General features: G+C 39.6%; 1 protein-coding gene and 1 pseudogene across 2 annotated transcripts in view; one reads left to right on the forward strand and one right to left on the reverse strand.

The window, feature by feature from the left end:
• The window catches only part of LOC105492983 (ariadne RBR E3 ubiquitin protein ligase 1), a 148,480-nt gene that overhangs the window by 54,106 nt on the left and 73,424 nt on the right, over nt 1-20,950 (reverse strand). For both annotated transcript variants that reach the window (XM_071101104.1, XM_071101105.1), the window contains 4 exons: nt 10,996-11,088; nt 10,429-10,484; nt 4,775-4,841; nt 2,806-2,912 (listed from right to left, as the gene is read on the reverse strand). In XM_071101104.1, the coding sequence (XP_070957205.1) occupies nt 2,806-2,912; nt 4,775-4,841; nt 10,429-10,484; nt 10,996-11,088 (323 nt within the window). The remainder of the gene's footprint in view (nt 1-2,805; nt 2,913-4,774; nt 4,842-10,428; nt 10,485-10,995; nt 11,089-20,950) is intronic.
• Nucleotides 16,576-16,660, forward strand: LOC112428696 (small nucleolar RNA U13; annotated as a pseudogene).

The following is a 20,950-nucleotide window of genomic DNA, read 5'->3' on the forward strand; positions in this document are numbered from 1 at the left end:
AATGACTATAAGCATGAAGACACGCTTTGATGACAATTTCATAATAATTGTTGCTAAGGTGCCTCAGACTATATTGAGAAGTTTCAACCCATGTTTCATCAGTGTATTTTTAATCTTTTACTTAACACCCTAAATGAAGAATAAAAGGCTGACTTTGTAGGTTACTTATATAATTTAGTACTAATACACAGTAGACAATATATGGGAAGCAAAGAGGTCACATCTTTGCATTATTTAAACAAAAGAGCCTCAGCCCTGTAGAGGGAAATGGTACTGGGCAAGGTATAAAAAAAAAAAGACTAACTACTTACTAAACACGTATTAATCGGTAATTCACTTTTGTTTTCTAAGCTCATGACATATACATTTGTAAAAGAAGGATAATTAACAAACAGAAATGCTTAAGAAAAAATAATAAAACGACAGATTAGCTAATTAAGTAATTTACAAATGGCAAAAAATCCTTTGCTAAAGAGAGAAACAAACTACTATTGATTTAAATCAGGTTAAGATAAATGGTTATTTCTGAAAAGAAAGATGGGGAATGGGAAGGAACATGGAACCAACGAGCTTCAAATATACGTGTCATGTTTTATCTCTTAATGAAGAAAAACAAAATACTAATTTCGCTTTAGCTGGATTGTAGCTACATAGGGTATTCACTGTTGTATTCTCTATACTTTGTTTGACACGTCATGCTAAAAATACATTGGAAAGTAGGTATTATCCACCTTTTCTCTAAAATAACAATGCATATTTAATCTTTATTCTAACAGTATGTATTTTACACATATTCAATCTCTGTGAGCTTACCTGCTCTTTTTGGAAATATTTATTATTAATGATGTGTTAAGTGTAATTCTACAGATGTTTGGAGGAAAAAAAGAAAGGTATGGCATACCAATAAAATATCTACTCCCCATCCCCCCAAAAATATCTGGTTGGCCATGGTGCTTCTTGCCAGTAATCCCAGTACTCAGGGAGGGCCAAGGCAGGTGGATCACTTGAGGCCAGGAGTTCAAGACCAGCCTGGCCAACATGGTGAAATGCTGTCTCTAAAATAAATAAATAAATAAAGAAACAAATAAGCAAGCCAGGCGTGGTGGCACACGCCTGTAATCCCAGCTACTCGGGAGGCACAAGAATCGCTTGAACCTGGGAAGCAAAGGTTACAGTGCGAGATCGTGCCACGTACTCCAGCCTGGGTGATGGAGTGAGACCCTCTCTCAAAACAAAACAAAACAAAAAATCTATTTGCTGGGTCTAGAGCGCCTTGGCTTGACGGGCTTCTTACTCCTCAAGACCCTCAAAGGAACAGAAAAGCATCTTAAACTTCTAGCAGGATATAAATGTTAGTGTCCCACTAAATGTGTATGTTAAAACTTAATAACCAATGTGACAGCATTAGGATGTGGAGCCTTTAGGAGGTGAATGGAATTGGCATCCTTTAAAAAAAAAAAAAAAAAGGGCCCAGAGAGCTGCCTTGTCCTTTCCACCATATGAGGACCCAGCAAGTAGGCACCATCTATGAACCAGAAAAGCGGGCCCTCACCAGACAACAAATCTTTTGGCACCTTCATCTTGGACTTCTCACCCTTAAGAACTGTAAGAAATAAATTTATGTTGTTTAGAAGCCACCCAGTTTATGGTCTTTTGTTATAACAGCCTGAACATGAAGACGGAAAATGGTACCAAGAAGTGAGGGGGCTGTTGTAACAAAGCCAAAAATGTGAAAACCGATTTGAAACTAGGTAATAAGTAGAGGCTGGAAGAGCTTGGAAGTGCAAGCTAGAAAAAGCCTAGATCCCTGTGAATGAACTGAACTGTTAAGGGTAATTCTGGTGAGGATTCAGAAAGACAGAGGTGTGGGCAATGCCTCAATCATAGAGAAAACCTAAATAAATGGCCATGAACAGAATGTTGTTAGAAATAATGGACATTAAAGGCCATTATGATGAGGTCTCAGATGAAAATGAGGAACATGCTGTTAGAAACTAGAAGGCCATCCTTGCTATAAAGTGGCAAAGAAGTTGGCTGAATCGTTTTGGGGAAGGTAGAGATATGAAACTGAATATCTGGTTGAGGAAATTACCAAGCAAAGTGTTGAAGATGCAGCTTAGCTTCTCTTCAATGTTTTAGAAAATGCAGGAAGAGATGAATGACCTAGAGATAAACTGTTCATCAAAAGGAAATAAGAAGTCAAAAATTTGAAAAATTTTCAGCCTATTCACTTCGGAAAAAACGAGAACAACCGTAAAGGAGCCTGAACTGATTAAGACATCCCTGAATATGTGGCACTGGAAACTTCCTGGCAGTTCAAATCTAGAATTCAGAGGCTGAAGAGTATACTATAGAACTCCAAAAGCCAAAGTTACCAAGAAAGCTCGGCAAGAAGGGCCACAGGAAAACTCTTAGTTAAAAAGGAGACCATCAGCCGAATTTACCTGCACATTTCCTTTGCATAAGTAAGGTTAAAACTTGGCAGAGTAAAGGAAAACGTATAGTACCAAATCTACAAGTTTGCTTCCCTTAAGTTACAGTGGAGCATACAGGAAGATATGATTAGAGTTGTATATTTTCTCCAGAAAAAAAATTCAAAAAAGTTAGATCAAGGAAAGAGGAAAAATTTTTTAAGACGTGACCTTTTCATACAATTCTCAAAGAGATATATACTATTTTAAACCAGTATCAGACATCTCCCTGCTGAAGGGAAACATTTTTTTTCTTCTATTTTACTACCAAGAATAAACAGGAGAAATAAAAACACTTTGTGCACTATTTCAGTTTAGGAAATCACTTGCTTACCAAAATTGGCGCCCACATTTGCAGCGAACAGGTTTAGCATCAGGATATTGGACTTTAACAACATGGTGGCAATCTGGGGCAGGACACCACTTTAACAGTCGATTGCACTGAAATACAAGTTAGAAAATAAAAAATGACAGCTGGTTGGGCACAGTGGCTCACACCTATAATCCCAGAACTTAGGGAGGCCAAGGCGGGAGGACTGTTTGAGGTCAAGCACTCAAGATCAGCCCAGGTAACATAGCAAGACCTTGTCTCTACCTACAAAAAAAAAAAAAAAAGAAGAATTCAGCCAGTCATGGTAGTATGTGCCTATAGTCCCGACTACACAGGAGGCTGAGGCAACAGGATCACTTGAGCCCAGAAGGTAGAGGCTGCAGAGAGCTGTGATCATCTGCTGCACTCCAGCCTGGGTGTCAGAATGAGGCCCTGCCTCAAAAAAAGGCAGCAAATTAAACTAGGTCATGATGCAAGATTTAACAGTACATCAAGCAATTATTTATATTGCTTCTCTGGTACAAGGGGCAAACGGGGGATGATGACACAAGCTTATGAAAACTTGCTGTGGTCTTCTATAGCAACACTTTCAGATGTACTGTTTTTTTTTGTTGTTGTTGTTGTTTTTTAAGATGACTGATCCTTGAAGACTCGGTTTTATAAAATACATGAATTATCTCTTGTTCTATGTTCTTTTAATCCCACTGAAACTTTAATAAAATATTATGCATGTGATCATCAAAAAGCACTAATTTATTTATGGTTCTATTTCAGGACAATTTTCAAAAGACACAAGAAAATCAGATATACTCTTTACCAAGGAAGGTGCTACAGAATAGTTCAAGATAGTTCAAGATAGGCTAAAGGATATACATACAACTTCTCCCATAAAAAGCTCTTGTAAGAAAAAAAAAAAAACCCCAGTTCCTAAACCACAGGCAAAGAGTGCATTTTAGGTCATCAAAAGAAAATATAACTTTTATAGTATTTTTATTATGAAACAAAACACTCTGCACCAGAATTCAGAAGTCCATTGACCATTTCAAATAATACTCTATTTCTAAAATAGGCTGTTTCCAGGTTTAATCTCTAACAGAAATAATTACTTTTTAGAATTAGAAGACCAAGTTACACTGATGTTGTCATACAGGATCTGGTCAACTCCTCTGTAAAGAGCCAAGAGAGTAAAGAATTTTGGTTTTGCAGGCCAGAACAGCCTCCGTAGCAACTACTCAACTCTGCCACTGTAGCACAAAAGGAGTCATAGAACAAATGGGCAAAGGCATGGTCCAATAAAGTATAGCATTCTTTATTAACAAGATTTACTGGTAATGAAACCTAAAACGAGCAGAGAAATAGCAGGGTTAGAATCTCATGGTTAAACATGACACGATTAGTAATCTACTACAATTCTCTGCTATGGTAAAGAAAAAGAAAGAAAGAATACACTAAAAATGATTTTATTACCCAAGGTCAAGATATATGGAGAGATCTACTTACTGGTTTCTCATACTCTTTTATTTTATTTTACTTTTTATTAAGAGGGAGTCTCGCTCTGACATCCAGGCTGGAGTGCAGTGGCACGATCTCGGCTCACTGCAACCTCCGCCTCCGAGGTTCAGGCGATTCTCCTGCCTCAGCCTCCCAAGTAGCTGGAATTACAGGCTTGTGCCACTGTGCCCAGCTAATTTTTGTATTTTTAGAAGAGACGGGGTTTCACCATGTTGGCCAGGCTGGTCTTGAACTCCTAATCTCAGATGATCCACCCACCTCGGCCTCCCTTAGTGCTGGGATTACAGGCGTGAGCCACCGCACCCGGCCTGTCATACTCTTTCGAGAATAAAGGTATTTTGGCATGCTTCAAAATATGGTAAAGATGTTTTTTTACTGTCAATAAATTATAATTTTTAAAAATAGTATTTCTATTAATAAACAGAATTCCTTCCTACAAGAAGGAAAACAAATCACTTACCTCTACAAAGCTATTTGTTATTAAATGCTGATACTTTAATTTAACTTTTGAATCTGTGATCAGGCGCCTGAAACCAAGAATAAAAATAAATTAGAAAGTTTCCAGTCAAGAGTATTTTCCACATTTATAAAACATAGTTTCAAAAGCTGTTTATGCTAATGGCTACAACATGTTTATGCCCTAAGCTGTAAATACTGAAATGCACACAGGCTATCAACAAATGTAATTGTACTGATCAAAACAATAATTTCAAAGTCTGTATAGTTTTATTTTCATAGACTTTTTTTTCCATGGTTCTTATTTTTTAAATATTCTACTTTTACCCAGTTTTTATTACAGCCTAATGACTTACCAACTAGTGCCAAGTTTAGGCACATTTCAGGGTCTTTTGACTCTGATATCATGCCTTAAAAGACAGCAGTTCTCAGCCACCTTCCTTCAGACACCCCACCCAAATCAGTATGTGAAATGAGACAGATACTGTTGACAGAAATGTTAAGAAATGGATCCAGGTTTTGTGACACCTAAAGCTCATATAATTTTAAGAGCCTTCTTCCTCTGAGAGCTCTTGGAAATTAACCAGAAATGCTCACTGATTGCATCCTGGCCTCTTCTGAACACTCTATAATTCACAAGAATTTCCAGAACTCACAGGAGCCCACGTCGTGAGGAACCCTGAAGCTTAAGTTTCATTAATTCTATGGTAAATACTCCTGAGTATATTACAAGAAAAAGAATTCCCACTGAGAAAGACAGGAAGAACATGCCTGTAGCTCAATCCCATTAAAATATTTTAAATGAACCAGACAATCTGGCCTCATCTGACTCTTCTGAGCTTCACAGGCCTCTCTCCTTCCACAAGATCCCACCCTGTCCAGTGCCACTTTCAGTGCACTTCTATCACATTCGTATTCTTGTATTTCCTTCAAAACAGTAAGTACCACCCTTCATCAGAGGTTTTGCATAAGGCTGCCTCCCTTGGAAAGTCAAGAATACTATAATGGAGCTCTAAGATGGGAGAGCCGAGGTTTGAATGCCGGCCTCACCACTCACTAGCTATGAATTGAAGGTGAATTCTTTGAACTTTCCATTCCTCAGGTTACTAATCTGTAAAATAGATATCAGAAATACGGTTGTGAGACTAGAATAGTGCCTGGCAGATAGTAAGCACTCAATAAATATTAGACGCTATTACTATATTACTTCACTCAGTTACAATCAAGTATTACTCAAGGAAGCCTTTCCTGAGTTTCCACACTCGTTTGGATATAGATCCCCTCTCAATTCTCATGGTACCTTAAACATCTCCTTTATAGAAATTATCATAATTTTAATTAGACAGTTATCTGTATAATCATTTAATATTTGTCTTTCTCCTCCCAACCCCAAGAAAGGATACCCAGGTGTCCGGTACAGTGCCTGGCCTGTAGAAAGTGTTCAATTAATATTTTTTAAATGAGTAAATCTCCATATTTCACAGAAGTGGAACCTGTGGTCTAAAAATAATTCATGTGGTTCCTCAAAAAGTTAAACATAGCGGGCCGGGCACGGTGGCTCACGCCTGTAATCCCAGCACTTTGGGAGGCTGAGACGGGCGGATCACAAGGTCAGGAGATCGAGACCACCCTAACTAACACGGTGAAACCCTATCTCTACTAAAAATACAAAAAAAAAAATTAGCCAGGCGTGGTGGTAGCGCCTGTAGTCCCAGCTACTGGGGAGGCTGAGGCAGGAGAATGGCACGAACCCAGGAGGCAGAGCTTACAGTGAGCCGAGATCGCGCCACTGCACTCCAGCCTGGGCAACAGAGCGAGACTCCACCTCAAAAAAAAAAAAAAAGTTAAACATAGCATTACCACATGACCCAGCAATTCTCCTTTGAGGTATATATATACTTAAGAGATTAAAAACAGGTGTTTACGGCTGGGTGCGGTGGCTCACGCCTGTAATCCCAACACTTTGGGAGGCCGAGACAGGCGGATCACGAGGTCAGGAGATCGAGACCATCCTGGCTAACACAGTGAAACCCCGTCTCTATTAAAAATACAAACATTAGCCAGGCATGGTGGCGGGCGCCCGTAGTCTCAGCTACACGGGAGGCTGAGGCAGGAGAATGGCTTGAACCCGGCAGGCGGAGCTTGCAGTGAGTGGAGATCACACCACTGCACTCCAGCCTGGGCGACAGAGCAAGACACCGTCTCCCAAAAAAAAAAAAAAAAAAAAAAAAAAAAAAACAGGTGTTCAATGAAAAACTTGTACACAAATGTTCATATGTTCACATAACACATTTCTGTAAAAAATGGAAATGTCCATACAATGGAACCATTATTCAGCAATGAAAAGGAATAAAGTGTTGATTCATAATACAACATGGATGAATCTTGAAAACATTAAAGAAGCCAATCACAAAAGGCAACATATTATATGATTCCATTTATATGAAATGTCCAGAGAGGGAGAAAGGAGTAGCGAATGACTGCTTAATAGATATAAGGTGATCAAAACAGTCTGCAATTAGGTAATGTTTCTAGAATAATATTATGTATATACTAAAAGCCTCTGGATTACACACTTAAAAATACAGTTGCTGGCCAGGAGCAATTGCTCACGCCTGTAATCCTAGCACTTTGGGAGGCAGAAGTGGGCGGATCACTTGGGGTCAGGAGTTGAAAACCAGCCTGGCCAACAGGGTGAAACCTCATCTCTACTAAAAATACAAAAAAATTAGCTGAGCATGGTGGCGGGCACCTGTAATCCCAGCTACTCAGGAGGCTGAGGCAGGACAATCACCTGAATCTAGGAGGCAGAGGTTGCAGTGAGCCAAGATCATGCCACTACTGCACTCCAGTCTGGGCAACAGAGAGAGATTCCATCTCAAAGAAACAAAAAACAAAAAAAATCCATTGCTTCTTAACACAGGTTTGAACTGCATGGGTCCACTTACACATGAGTATTTTTCAACCAAATTGGATCGAAAATAGTTATTTGTGGGATGTGAAACCTGCATATATGGATGGTCGAATTTTTGTGTACATGGGTTCTTCTGAGCTGACATGAGCATGTGCAGATTGGTATATTCAGGGTGTAGGGTTTGGGTCCTGGAACCAATCCCCAGTACACTAAGGATGACTGTAATTAAAATGAGTTTTATGTTACAGATTTTTTATCAATAAATAATAATAAGGAATGTTATCAGGCCAAAAGTCAGATGCCCTGCTTGCCAAACAAATGCACCTTAGTTACACATGTATTACCCATAATGCTTTTTGGGTATGACAAATCCTAATGATTTCTGATAGTTGACCTTAGCCTAAAAAATTATCTAAACCTGGCATGGACCACCAGGACCGGTGACAGCAAACATCAGCCAATAGTTATTAGGACAAGGTTCTGCCCTTAGTTTATCCGATATTGATAAGGAAGTAAAAGAAACTGAGCATCCATCTTCGAGACTAGGCATTCTCAAGAAGGTGGCAGCAAGTGTCACTCTGGTCATTTATAAGACAATTCTCTTGGCAACGATTTGTTGCCATCACAAACTGAAAATAGTTATTGGCCGGGTGCGGTGGCTCACGCCTGTAATCCTAGCACTTTGGAAGGCCAAGGCAGGCGGATCACCCGAGGTCAGGAGTTCGAGACCAGCCTGGCCAACATGACAAAACTCTGTCTCTACTAAAAATACAAAACTTAGCTGGACATGGTGGTGTACACCTGTAATCTCACCTACTCGGGAGGCTGAGGCAGGAGAACTGCTTGAATCCAGGAGGCAGAGGTTGCAGTGAGCCGATATGGCACCACTGCACTCCAGCATGGGCAAACCAATATGCAGAAGAATGAAACTTAACCCCTGTATCTTTCACCATATACAAAAATTAACTAAAGGATTAAATACTTGAATGTAAGAGCTCAATCTACAAAAATCTTAGAAGAAAATCCAGGAAATACCATTCTAGACATCAGCCTTAGCAAAGAATTTATGACAAAGTCCCCAAACGCAACTGCAACAAAAGCAAAAATTGACAAGTGGGACTTAATTAAACTTATGAGCTTCTGTACAGCTAAAGAAACTATTAAAACAGAGTAAACAGACAACCTACAGAATGGGAGAAAATATTCAAATTATACACCCAAAAAAAGCCTCATATCCAGAATCTAAAAAGGAACTTAAACAAGCAAAAAACAAATAATCCCATTTAAAAATAAGCAAGCTACTTTGTCAATGAAGTAGCCATTCCTCTGTTTCTTTACTTCTCTAATAAATTTACTTTCACTTAAAAAAAGAAAAAAAAGGGGCAAAGTACATGAATAGACACTTCTCAAGAAGACATACACACAGCCAACAGAGAAATGCAAATCAAAACCATAATGATGTACCATATCATCTCATACCAGTCATAAGGAATATTATTTAAAAGTAAAAAAAATTAAAACAAAAAAATAATTTTAAAAAGTAAAAAAATAACAGATGTTGGTGAGATCACAGGGAAAATAAATCACTCTACCAAAAAGACACATTCACTAGTATGTTCACTGTGGCATTATTCACAATAGCAAACACATGAAATCAATCTAGATGCCCATCAACAGTGGACTGATAAAGAAATGGTGGCACATGTACACCATGAAACACTACGCAGTCATAAAAAAGACAGCACAATCATGTCCTTTGCAGCAATACAAATGCAGCTAGAGGTCATCATTCTAAATGAATTAACACAGAAATACTCAATACCGCATGTTCTCATTTTTAAGTGGGAGCTAAACGGCGAATACACGTGAAGATGAGAATAAAAGACAGTGGGGACTATTAGAGTGAGTAGGGTGGGACGGCAAGAGCTGAAAAACTATCAGGTATTGTGCTCACTACCTGGGTGATGGGATCATTTGTACACCAAAGCTTACCGACAAGGAATTTACCCATGTAACAAACCTGCACATGTACACCTGAACCTAAAATAAAGGTTGAAAGAAAAAAAAGAAAGAACCTTTCACAAGAAGAGTTGTTAGCTGAAAGCCTCCAGCTTGCCTCCAGCTGTAGTGTATCTGAAATCAGTAGCAGTGTTTCAGCAAAGACCACGATTCCTTGGGTAGTCTCCGTCAATGACTGAGCATATCAAGCATACTGGGCCCAGCTCTTTCTACTTATTAAGGTATCCCTCTATAGGCAATCTATGCACAGAAATTCCCCCACAGGGCTGCTAAAGACTCTCATAGCTGTATCATGTGAAGTCTCTTCCTGTTGAATCTTCCTTCTTTCTTGCCTTTAACAGATGTCAGGCTTACATCAATGTCTATCTGCTCCTGCTGTTTACCTTACACATATGCTATTCCACAATGGGTCAGTTTCACTTTTTTTTCTATCTTGGGATCTGCTTCCAAGAGCACCTCAACTAACACATATGCACAATCTAATCTCCAATCCCAAGGTTTATCAAAATCTAGCTACCGTGCATTTCTAAGTTTGTAAGAATAGTGATGAGGCGTTTAACCAAATTACAAATGGACTTTTGTACTGCTACTAAGGAATGGAATGTAGATGTAAAAGTTTCTTCAGACTTTGAGAAGTTTCACTTCCTTTGAGGTGCTAAGTAAAAATTAATTTGGTTTAACCAACTAACCAATATTCACATGCAGAATCTATCAAAAATACTTACATAACTGTGTTGTCATCCACTAAGATATCACAACCATGAGCAGGACACGAAATAGTCTGAAAAAGATTGAAATTTAAACTGTCTTCATTCAACAAATATTTAATGAATGCTTACCATTGCCAGGCACTTTGCTAGGTTCTGGGAATACCTTAATAAACGTTTATAGGATCTCAATCCTTCCCTTTCTCCTTAAAGGAAATGTGTGTGAGAGTATATTTATCACCATAAAGCAACTAGACTTGCTAACCTGAGTGATTGGTTTTTAAACACACAACTTTAAAGGCAGAAGCAAGATAATCTTACAAAACTGTGCAACAAGTTTCAGTTAACATATACCAATACTGATGCCGGCTGAGAAAACATTACCTGGAGTGGCTCTTTAACTGGAATGCCACATTACTTTAGGAAAAAGCCTATTACCTTTAGTTGTTTGAATCTAGAAAAATGTTCCCCATGCGATTCATGATACACAAAGCTTCACCTGTTTTTATTTGTGCAAATTTGTGCAAGGGTCTGAACACCATAGGAAATTCAACAAAAAAGTGAGAAACAACTTGGTATCTTTACCTGACCCATGCCTTCTTCCATTATTTTGGTAGTTAAATATTCACTCCAGCATTGCATACAAAACTTATGTCCACATTCAAGGCCAGTGAAATACTGTAAGAAAAATAAAACATGAACTTAACAAAGACATTATCAGAAAAATCACTATAAACAGTGACTTAATAGGGCTTGATGAGGTCACATTTCTTACAGTGGCTAAAATGTCCAGTTTGACAATAGATGGGCTCCTAAAATGAACTTTTCATGGTGAAATCTGGACATGCAAATACACTGAACACATATACATCTTAGGAATGGCGGGCAACAACATCTGTATTAAATATAAAAAGACAGACAAATGAGCATATGAAAGAATGCTCAGTATCATTCAGCATCATGGAAATGCAAATCAAAACCACCACGAAGGCTGGGCAACATGGCAAAACCGTCTCTACAAAAAATACAAAAATTCATCAGCCATGATGACACATGCCTGGAGTCCCAGCTACTTGGGAGGCTGACGTGGAAGCACTGCCTGAGCCTGGGAGGCAGAGGTTGTAGTGAGCTGAGATCACACACCACTGCACTCCAGCATGGCCAAAAGAATGAGACCCTGTCTCAAACAAAACAAAGCAACACCACTTCACACTCACTAGAACAGCTATAATTAGAAAGACAGAGAAAGCAGGGCACACTGGCTCATATCTGTAATCCCAGCACTTTGGGTGGCTGAGAGGGGAGGATTACTTGAGGCAAGGAGTTCAAGACCAGCCTGGGCAACATAGTGAGACTCTGTCTCCACAAAAAATTAAGAAATTAGCCAGGTGTGGCAGCACATGCCTGTAATCCCAGCTACTCAGGGGGGCTGAGGTGGGAAGATCACTTGAGCCTGAGAGGTCAAGGCTACAGTGAGCTGTCATCATGCCACTGCACTCCACACTGGGCAACAAAGTGAAGCTCTATTCGGAAAAAAAAAAGACAGATAATATTAATAACGAGTGTTGGTGGGGATGTAAAAAATTGGAGCCTTCGTACACTGTTGATAGAGATGTAAAATGGCACAGCAACTTTGGAAACAATCCAGGCAGTTCCTCAAAATATTAAACATAGGGTTACCATAAGACTCAGCAATTCCAATCCTAGGTATATACTTGAAAGAAATGAAAACATACATCCATACAAAAACTAGTACACAAATGTTCATTATAGCATTATTCATAACAGCCAAAAAATGAAAACAATCCAGATGTCCATCAACTGAAGAAGAAAAGTATTTTTTCCATATAATTTCCACAGATAAAGTATTATTCAGCCATAAAAGGAAATAAAGTACTGATACATGGCCACAATATAGATGAACCTTGTCTTCAAGGTTCTTCTCCTATCACTTGCATAGTGAAATTTCTTGTAAAAGACTGAAAATAAGCCAGTCATAAAAGATCACATATTGATTCTTTTCTTTTTTTCTTTTTTTTTTTTTTTTTGAGACCGAGTCTCGCTCTGTCACCTAGGCTGGAGTGCAGTGGCGCCATCTCGGCTCACTGCAACCTTCGCCTCCCGAGTTCAAGCAATTCTTCTGCCTCAGCCTCCCAAGTAGCTAGGACTATAGGAGCGCACCACCACACCCAGCTAATTTTTGTATTTTTAGTAGAGACAGGGTTTCACCATATTGCCAGGCTGGTCTCCAACTCCTGACCTCGTGATTCACCCACCTCGGCCTCCCAAAGTGCTGAGATTACAGGCGTGAGCCACCATGTCAAGCCTTGTTTGATTCTGTTACATGAAATGTCCAGAATAGGTATATCCATTGACAAAGAAAACAGATGAGCAGCTGCCTACGGGCTGGGGGACTTGGGAGGAATTAGGGGGTGAATTTAAAAAGGTATCTCCTGGGGGGTTATCAAGTGTTTTTAAAATTGTGGTGATGGCACGTAACTCTGTAGAATATACTAAAATCACTTTAAATGGGTGAACTGGATAGTATATAAATTATATTTCAATAAACCTGTTATGAAAAGACTTATTCAGAATAGCTAAGGATAATAGTAACTAACACTTTGTTCTAAAATGTTAGAGTTAAGGGATCCTTAAATGAAGCTGTATCCTGTAATGGGACATTAAGTAAACACTTTAAATAATATTAGATGATCTGGAGGATTATGTCTTTTAAAAAGATTCAAACAATGGTTACCTTATTTTAAAGAACATTTTGCAATAATTTACCACTAAATTATTTTTAATTGAGTAAGTTATACAGACTTATGATTAAAAACAAATTTTTTTAACAGTACAAGTTCAGAGTTTATGCTGAAAAATAAGCCTCCCTAGGTCAGGTGCGGTGGCTCACACCTGTAATCCCAGCACTACCGGAGGCAGACATGGGCGGATAACTTACAGTCAGGAGTTCAAGACCAGCCTGGCCAATGTGGCGAAACCTGTCTCTACTAAAAACACAAAAATTAGACAAGTGTGGCGTTGAGGCAGGTATATCACTTGAGATCAGGAGCTCAAGATAAGCCTGGCCAAAATGGCAAAACCCTGTCTCTACTATAAATACAAAAATTAGCCAGGTGTGGGGGCAGGCACCTGGAGTCCCAGCTACTTGGGAGGCTGAGGTGGGAGAATCGCTTGAACCTAGGAGGCGGAGGTTGCAGTAAGTCAAGATCGGGCCACTGCACTCCAGCTTGGGTGACAGAGTGAGACTGTCTCAATAAAAAAAAAAAAAGGCCTCCCTCATTCCCATCCCTGTTGTTTGTTTCCTCTACCCGGAGGCAACTGCTATTTCCAGTTGCTTTCATATTCTTCCAGAGGTGTTCTAATGTACACACTTACACACACACTGTAACAGTACCACAAATTCTCTTCTGCACCTTGTTTTTTATTGTTGTTGTTTCAAAAAATCCAATAGGGCTGGGCAAGGTATCTCACGCCTGTAATCCCAGCACTTTGGGAGGCCAAGGCGGGCGGATCATTTGAGGTCAGGAGTTCGAGACCAGTCAAGCCAACATGGCGAAACCCTGCGTCTACTAAAAATACAAAAAACTAGCCAGGTGTGGTACTGTATGCCTGTAATCCCAGCTACTCAGGAGACTGAGGCAGCAGAATCCCCTCAACCCAGGAGGCAGAGGTTGCAGTAAGCCAAGATCGCACCCTTGCACTTCAGCCTGGGTGACAGAGCAAGACTCTGTCTTAAAAAAACAAAAAAACAAAATCCAATGGATTTATCATGTGGTACCACACTGGTGCAAGTTTGCCTCTTTATAGAAAGGTACCACAATTTTATTTACAGTCTACTATTAATGAACCTTTATACTGCCCTTTTTTCCCCTACTACATTACTGCATTGACTATATATATATCTTTGTGATCTTATGAATATATCTTACGACAAATCCGTAGAGGTGACATTATAATAAATATATACATTTACAACCTAATAGCTATCATCAGGCTCCCCTGCAAAGAGGTTGTCGTCATTTATACTGTGCAAGAGTACTTGGTTTCTCATGCCCATGACAATGTAGTATATGATCCAACTCCTTGATCTTTGCCAATCTAATAGGTGAAAAATGCACTAACTTCTAGTTTTGATTTGAATTTCTTTTATTATAAATGAAGTTATAATATTTCAAAAAAATTTTTACACTGTATATTTCCTTTTCTGTATACTCTTCATATATTTTGCCAACTTTGCTGTGAGTTTTTCACTTATTTACGGGGGCTTTTTACTTATGTAGGAAATAGGCCATTTATAAGTAGGGGAAATCTTTTCCCCCACTTTAATTCTTAGTGTTCATATTTTGTTGCCATACAGAAGCTCCTTATTCATACACAGTGAAACTCATCACTGTTTAATTTATGACTTGCGAATTCATTAACTTTTATTTATGAAGCTAGGTAGGAATCTTAAGTTTCTATTCCTTATGGCTACCAAGTTGCTCCAACACCATGTATCAAATAATCAACCTTATTTGAAATGCCTCCCCTATAAACACTAAATTCTCCTCATGCATATCTGACTCTATCCTGTTCCACTGCTACCATGTATCAAATAATCTACCTTATTTGAAATGCCTCCTTGATAATACACTAAACTCTCTTCATATATATTTGACTCTATCCTGTTCCACTGCTCTGTATCTTGTATCTAGTATCTTGTATCTAGTATTCTTGTATCTAGTAGGACTAGTCCTCACTCTACTCTCCCCTGTCAATCTAATCTTCTTTTTCAAGATTTTCCTATTTCTTCTATCTCAAATATTCAAGTCATCCTTTTATCTTAGTATTTGAAGTTTTCTTCAAAGTGATCTTTCACATTTCTTATCAAGTTTATTCCTAGCTCTTTTATTCTTTTTGTGGCTCTTATAAAGGGTATTTTAAAATTCCCTTAGACTTTTTATTTAGCCATTATGTGACATGTACCTATAATATTCCTGACGCTACTTATGATATTAGATACAAATATCTGGTTAGGATAGAAATTCTATATATAGCATATCAACTATATTTTTTAAATACATAGACAAAGACATGAAAAGAAATGTATGAGAGGGCTGGGTACGATGGCTCATGCCTGTAATCCCAGCACTTTGGGAGGCTGAGGCAGGTGGATCACGTGAAGTCGGGTAGTTCGAGACCAACCTGGCCAACATGGTGAAACCCCGTCTCTACTAAAAATACAAAAGTTAGCCGGGTGTGGTGGCACACACCTGTAATACCAGCTACTCGGGAAGCTGAGGCAGGAGAATCGCTTGAAACCGGGAGGCGGAGGTTGCAGTAAGCCGAGATCACACCACTGCACTCCAGCCTGGGCAACAGAGTGAGACTTCATCTTTTTATTAAAAAAAATTTTCTATATATATATATATATATATATATATGAAGTGTATCAGTCCTGCAATTAGGTTTACTGAAAGAATGACAGGCCGGGAGCGGTGGCTCAACCCTGTAATCCCAGCACTTTGGGAGGCCGAGACGGGTGGATCACGAGGTCAGGAGATCGAGACCATCCTGGCTAACACGGTGAAACCCCGTCTCTACTAAAAAGTACAAAAAACTAGCTGGGCGAGGTGGCGGGCGCCTGTAGTCCCAGCTACTCGGGAGGCTGAGGCAGGAGAATGGCGTAAACCCGGGAGGCGGAGCTTGCAGTGAGCTGAGATCTGGCCACTGCACTCCAGCCTGGGCGACAGAGTGAGACTCTGTCTCAAAAAAAAAAAAAAAAAAGAAAAGAAAAGAAAGAATGACATGTAAAATATATATCAAGCTTAAAGGGAGTCTATTATCATTACTCCTCATCAGAGAAGGAGATCTAACTTGTTACCACATCACTAATGGACTCTGATTTTTAAGGCTATTACAGGAAGGGGTATTCTGTAAAAGACAAATACAGTAAATATATCAGCAACTCTAAAATGTTTTATTCAAAACTTAAAAACATATATAAACGCTTATATGTGCTTCATTCTTTTTTCAAGTAGGAATCCTTAAGAGAGATCAATGGTCACAATGGCTACCAAGTAATCACTTTTTAAGTCTCAACCTTTTTGACTTCTAGTCTAGAGCTCATTTTAAGATAAAAAGATAGAAAAAAAAGATAAAAAGATAGTTCATAAATGTAATCATTGGGTTTTCACACACGTGTGAGATGTACCTCTTTCAACCTTGTTACAACTTCAGCACATAGATAAAAGCTTTTTATTCTTTTTAAATAACTTTTCTAATCAGATACCAAGATTAAACAAGTTAGGAAAATAAATCATACATGTATGTCGAAAGATAGAGCAAAAAAATAAAAATACCAAAAACCAAAAAACAAATCTGTGGTCTAAAGATACATACTCATTGTGCTTTCGAGGAATGTATTATTATCACAGATATCTTCCTGTCTATCTCACTTTCCTTTCCTTCTCCGTCCTCTGATATATTCGTTTCCTCATAACCTTGAGCTGGGTTCACCTACATGGCTCCCTGGGCTTTCCCCTAACCCAGGGGATCATATTATCTATTCCCTAAATTTATCCCTGTTTGTATCACAAATACATCCCATCAAGAGTACATGAAAAATACATGAAATATCTACAAAAGAAATTAATGGACTTAAAGAAACTAAATAATACACTCTTAAAGGTTTCATTTATCTGCATCACTTTACATACACAGCAACTAAACCCCTTTGTTTATAAAAATTGAACAAATGATCTAGGGTTATTATACCTAGGTATTTATACACCAGTTCCCTTGTGTATAAAACGTAATGTGTTAAAAGGAATATAGGGCAGGACCTACATATTTTCAAGCAGTGTTTCCAGCAACACCAAGATTCCACAGAGGGGCATCAAGGATGGGGTATGGGAGGGTAGACCACCATTCCTCACAATTTCAACTCCGCCTTTACCTACTTCACGTATGTTCTTCTTAAAATACACAAATAATTTTTTTTTTTTTTTTTTTTTGAGACAGAGTCTCGCTCTGTCGCCCAGGCTGGAGTGCAGTGGCCGGATCTCAGCTCACTGCAAGCTCCGCCTCCCGGGTTTACACCATTCTCCTGCCTCAACCTCCCAAGTAGCTGGGACTACAGGCGCCCGCCACCTCGCCTGGCTAGTTTTTTTTGTATTTTTTTTAGTAGAGATGAGGTTTCACCGTGTTAACCAGGATGGTCTCGATCTCCTGACCTCATGATCCGCCTGTCTCGGCCTCCCAAAGTGCTGGGATTACAGGCTTGAGCCACCGCGCCCATCCAAAATATACAAATTATTTACTTCATAAAAATGAGACACTGGCTGGGCGTGGTGGCTCACTCCTGTAATCCCAGCACTTTGGGAGGCCGAGGTGGGGGGGTCACTTGAAGTCAGGAGTTGGAGACCAGCCTGGACAACATGGTGAAACCCCATCTCTACTAAAATTACAAAAATTAGCCGGGTGTGGTGGCGGGCGGCTGCAATCCCAGCTACCTGGGAGGCTGACGCAGGAATCACTTGAAACCAGGAGGTGGAGGTTGCAGTAAGCCGAGAACATGCCACTGCACTCCAGCCTGGGCGACAGAGCAAGACTCCATTTAAAAAAAAATAGAGAGACACTGTAGTCGAAGCTACATTTCCCAGTACAGTGGTGGGCCAGGACGGCTATTATCTTAACTACTTTAACCTAAAACATTAAGTTGCTAGGGTTAAAAAAATTAGCTACAACACACTTGGGAAGGACTGGGGTGGAGAGTGGAATCTATGAATTTACAACGTGCTCCAATGTCTCAGGACATTGTTTTTAAAGAAGCAACCACTCAGGACAGTTAACTCCAAAGGGTTGTAAACTAAGCTATCAAAAGTACTTATTTTAAAATGTGCATGTGATGCTGCATAAAGCAAAAATTGCTTTCTGGAAGGATAAAGATACTGAAGATATATATAATAAAAAAGTACAAATGCTTGGAGAGTAGTAAAATGTGGGAGTTATACAATGTAAGTAAAGAACTCACTCATCCAATAATAAAGCTTCATGAAGAATTTCAGGTGACATTTACTTTCAAAACTCTAGAGGTTCAACTTATCTTTCTATATTTGTCTAAAAATTATGAGGAAAGGACATCCTAGTTTTGTCATGATACTTTTCGGAACACTTAGCAGTTTCCATAGTGCTTTTAACTTACTTGCCAACCCATGCTGTTCCTTTTGCTATCTTGTCCTATCACTTGCATGGGAAAATTTCTTGTAAAAGAGTAATTTGTTTACATTTATTGCTTCCATTTCCTTTCCCACCTTCAAGTCAATGATTCTTTAGCCCATGAAGTTTGGTTTCTCATTCTACCTCACTCCTTCACTTCATTTCAAATTAACTTTTTAAATCTTTTCTCTGAACCTTTTAGTACTATTTATTTATTTTTTATTTTTTATTTTTTTTTGGAGACAGAGTCTTGCTCTGTCGCCCAGGCTGGAGTGCAGTGGCGCGATCTTGGCTCACTGCAAGCTCCACCTCCCAGGTTCACGCCATTCTCCTGCCTCAGCCTCCTGAGTATCTGGGACTACAGGCGCCCGCCACCACGCCCGGCTAATTTTTTGTATTTTTAGTAGAGATGGGGTTTCACTGTGGTCTCGATCTCCTGACCTTGTGATCCGCCTGCCTCGGCCTCCCAAAGTGCTGGGATTACAGGCATGAGCCACCGCGCCCGGACCTTTTAGTACTATTTACCATCCCCCAGTTCTTGAAAGTACATTCTCTCCTCCTTTGGATTCTGTATTGCTACATTTTCCTGGTTAGCCTAACTACCATGCCTTCAGATGTTAGCTCCAATTTCTGTGAATTTCTGTGGTGAGTCCTCCCTGATCAAAAACTGGGTTAGGTATCCCTCCAACACGTTCCCACAGTATCGTATCTTATATTTGCCCTGCCAAAGCACTTATCATTCTTTCTGAATATGTCACCTTACTACTTATCTACCCAACTAACCTGTAAATTATTTGAAGTTAGGAATTATGTATTTATTCTCCATTGTTTCTTAGAATAGTGCCTAGTGTGTTCAATGAATAAGTTCTCCATCATCAGTTACAAGTACAAAACAAAAATTTACACTGTAAATCTCAAGTCATGATTTTGAATTCTAGTTTGTTGAGACTGTTAGACAATACCAAGAACAGTGAGAAAGTTACAGTGGATATTTGTAAGCAGCTAGCTTCAGTACTCAAATCAGAGTTAAGATTTCAATTAAGAAGGAACTGGCTTTGATAGAGCAGGAGGAAAAACACCAAGAAGTAAGGAAACCTTGTAAAACCTGGGTCTTAGTATTACCTCACAGAAGCATTTAACTGTAAGCACTACGTAAAACTCAACTGGCAAAGAGAATCTGTTTAAGACAATAAAATAGTCAAAATATGAATTTAATATATTGTAACAGTAGTACTTTTTTTAAATATTCAAATTAGAATTGTGATTTAAGGTAAGAGAAATGATACAGTTTTCAGGCTGGAAGAAAATTGAAAGAATATCTTATTCAACTCAGAAAGAAAAAGAAACTGCTGGGTGCGGTGGCTTACACCTGTAATCCCAGCTCTGTGGGAGGCTAAGGTGGGTGGATCACCTGAGGTCAGGAGTTCAAGACCAGCCTGGCCAATATGGTGAAACCCCAACTCTACTAAAAATAAAAAATTAGCCAGGTGTGGCAGCGGGCGCCTGTAGTCCCAGCTACTCGGGAGGCTGAGGCAGGAGAATCACTTGAACCTGGGAGGCGGAGGCTGCAGTGAGCCAAGACTAACATTGCACTCCAGTCTGGGCAATAAGAGCAAAACTCATGCCAAAAAAAACAAAGAAAAGAAAAGAGGCCAGGCGCGGTGGCTCACGCCTGTAATCCCAGCACTTTGGGAGGCTGAGGCAGGTGGAACACGACGTCAGGAGATCAAGATCATCCTGGCTAACATGGTGAAACCCCGTCTCTACTAAAAATGCAAAAAATTAGCCGGGCTTGATGGCAGGCGCCTGTAGTCCCAACTACTCAGGAGGCTAAGGCAGGAGAATGGCATGAACCCGGGAGGCGAAGCTTGCAGTGAGCCGAGATCGCACCACTGCACTCCAGTCTGGGTGACAGAGCGAGACTCCCTCTCAAAAAAAAAAAAAAAAACTGGAGGAGCACGGCGGCTCACACCTATAATGCCAGCACTTTCAGAGGCCAGGTGGGCAGACTCCTTAAGCTCAGAGAAGTTCCAGACCAACCTGGGCAACACGGTAAAACCCTGTCTCTACAAAAAACAAAACAAAACAAAACAAAACACACACACACACACACACACACACACACACACACACACACACACACACACACCAGAAAAATCAGCCAGACATGGTGGCATGCGCCTGTGGTCCCAGAGTTTGAGGCTGCAGTGATCACATCACTGCACTCCAGCCTGGACAACAGAGCAAGGTCATCTCGAAAGAATGAAAAGAAAAAAGAAAAATCCAGTGACATTAAATGGCTTACCTCCCCCTAAAGCCA

Source organism: Macaca nemestrina, chromosome 7 (genome assembly GCF_043159975.1).
Source record: "Macaca nemestrina isolate mMacNem1 chromosome 7, mMacNem.hap1, whole genome shotgun sequence".
Lineage (NCBI taxonomy): Eukaryota > Metazoa > Chordata > Mammalia > Primates > Cercopithecidae > Macaca > Macaca nemestrina.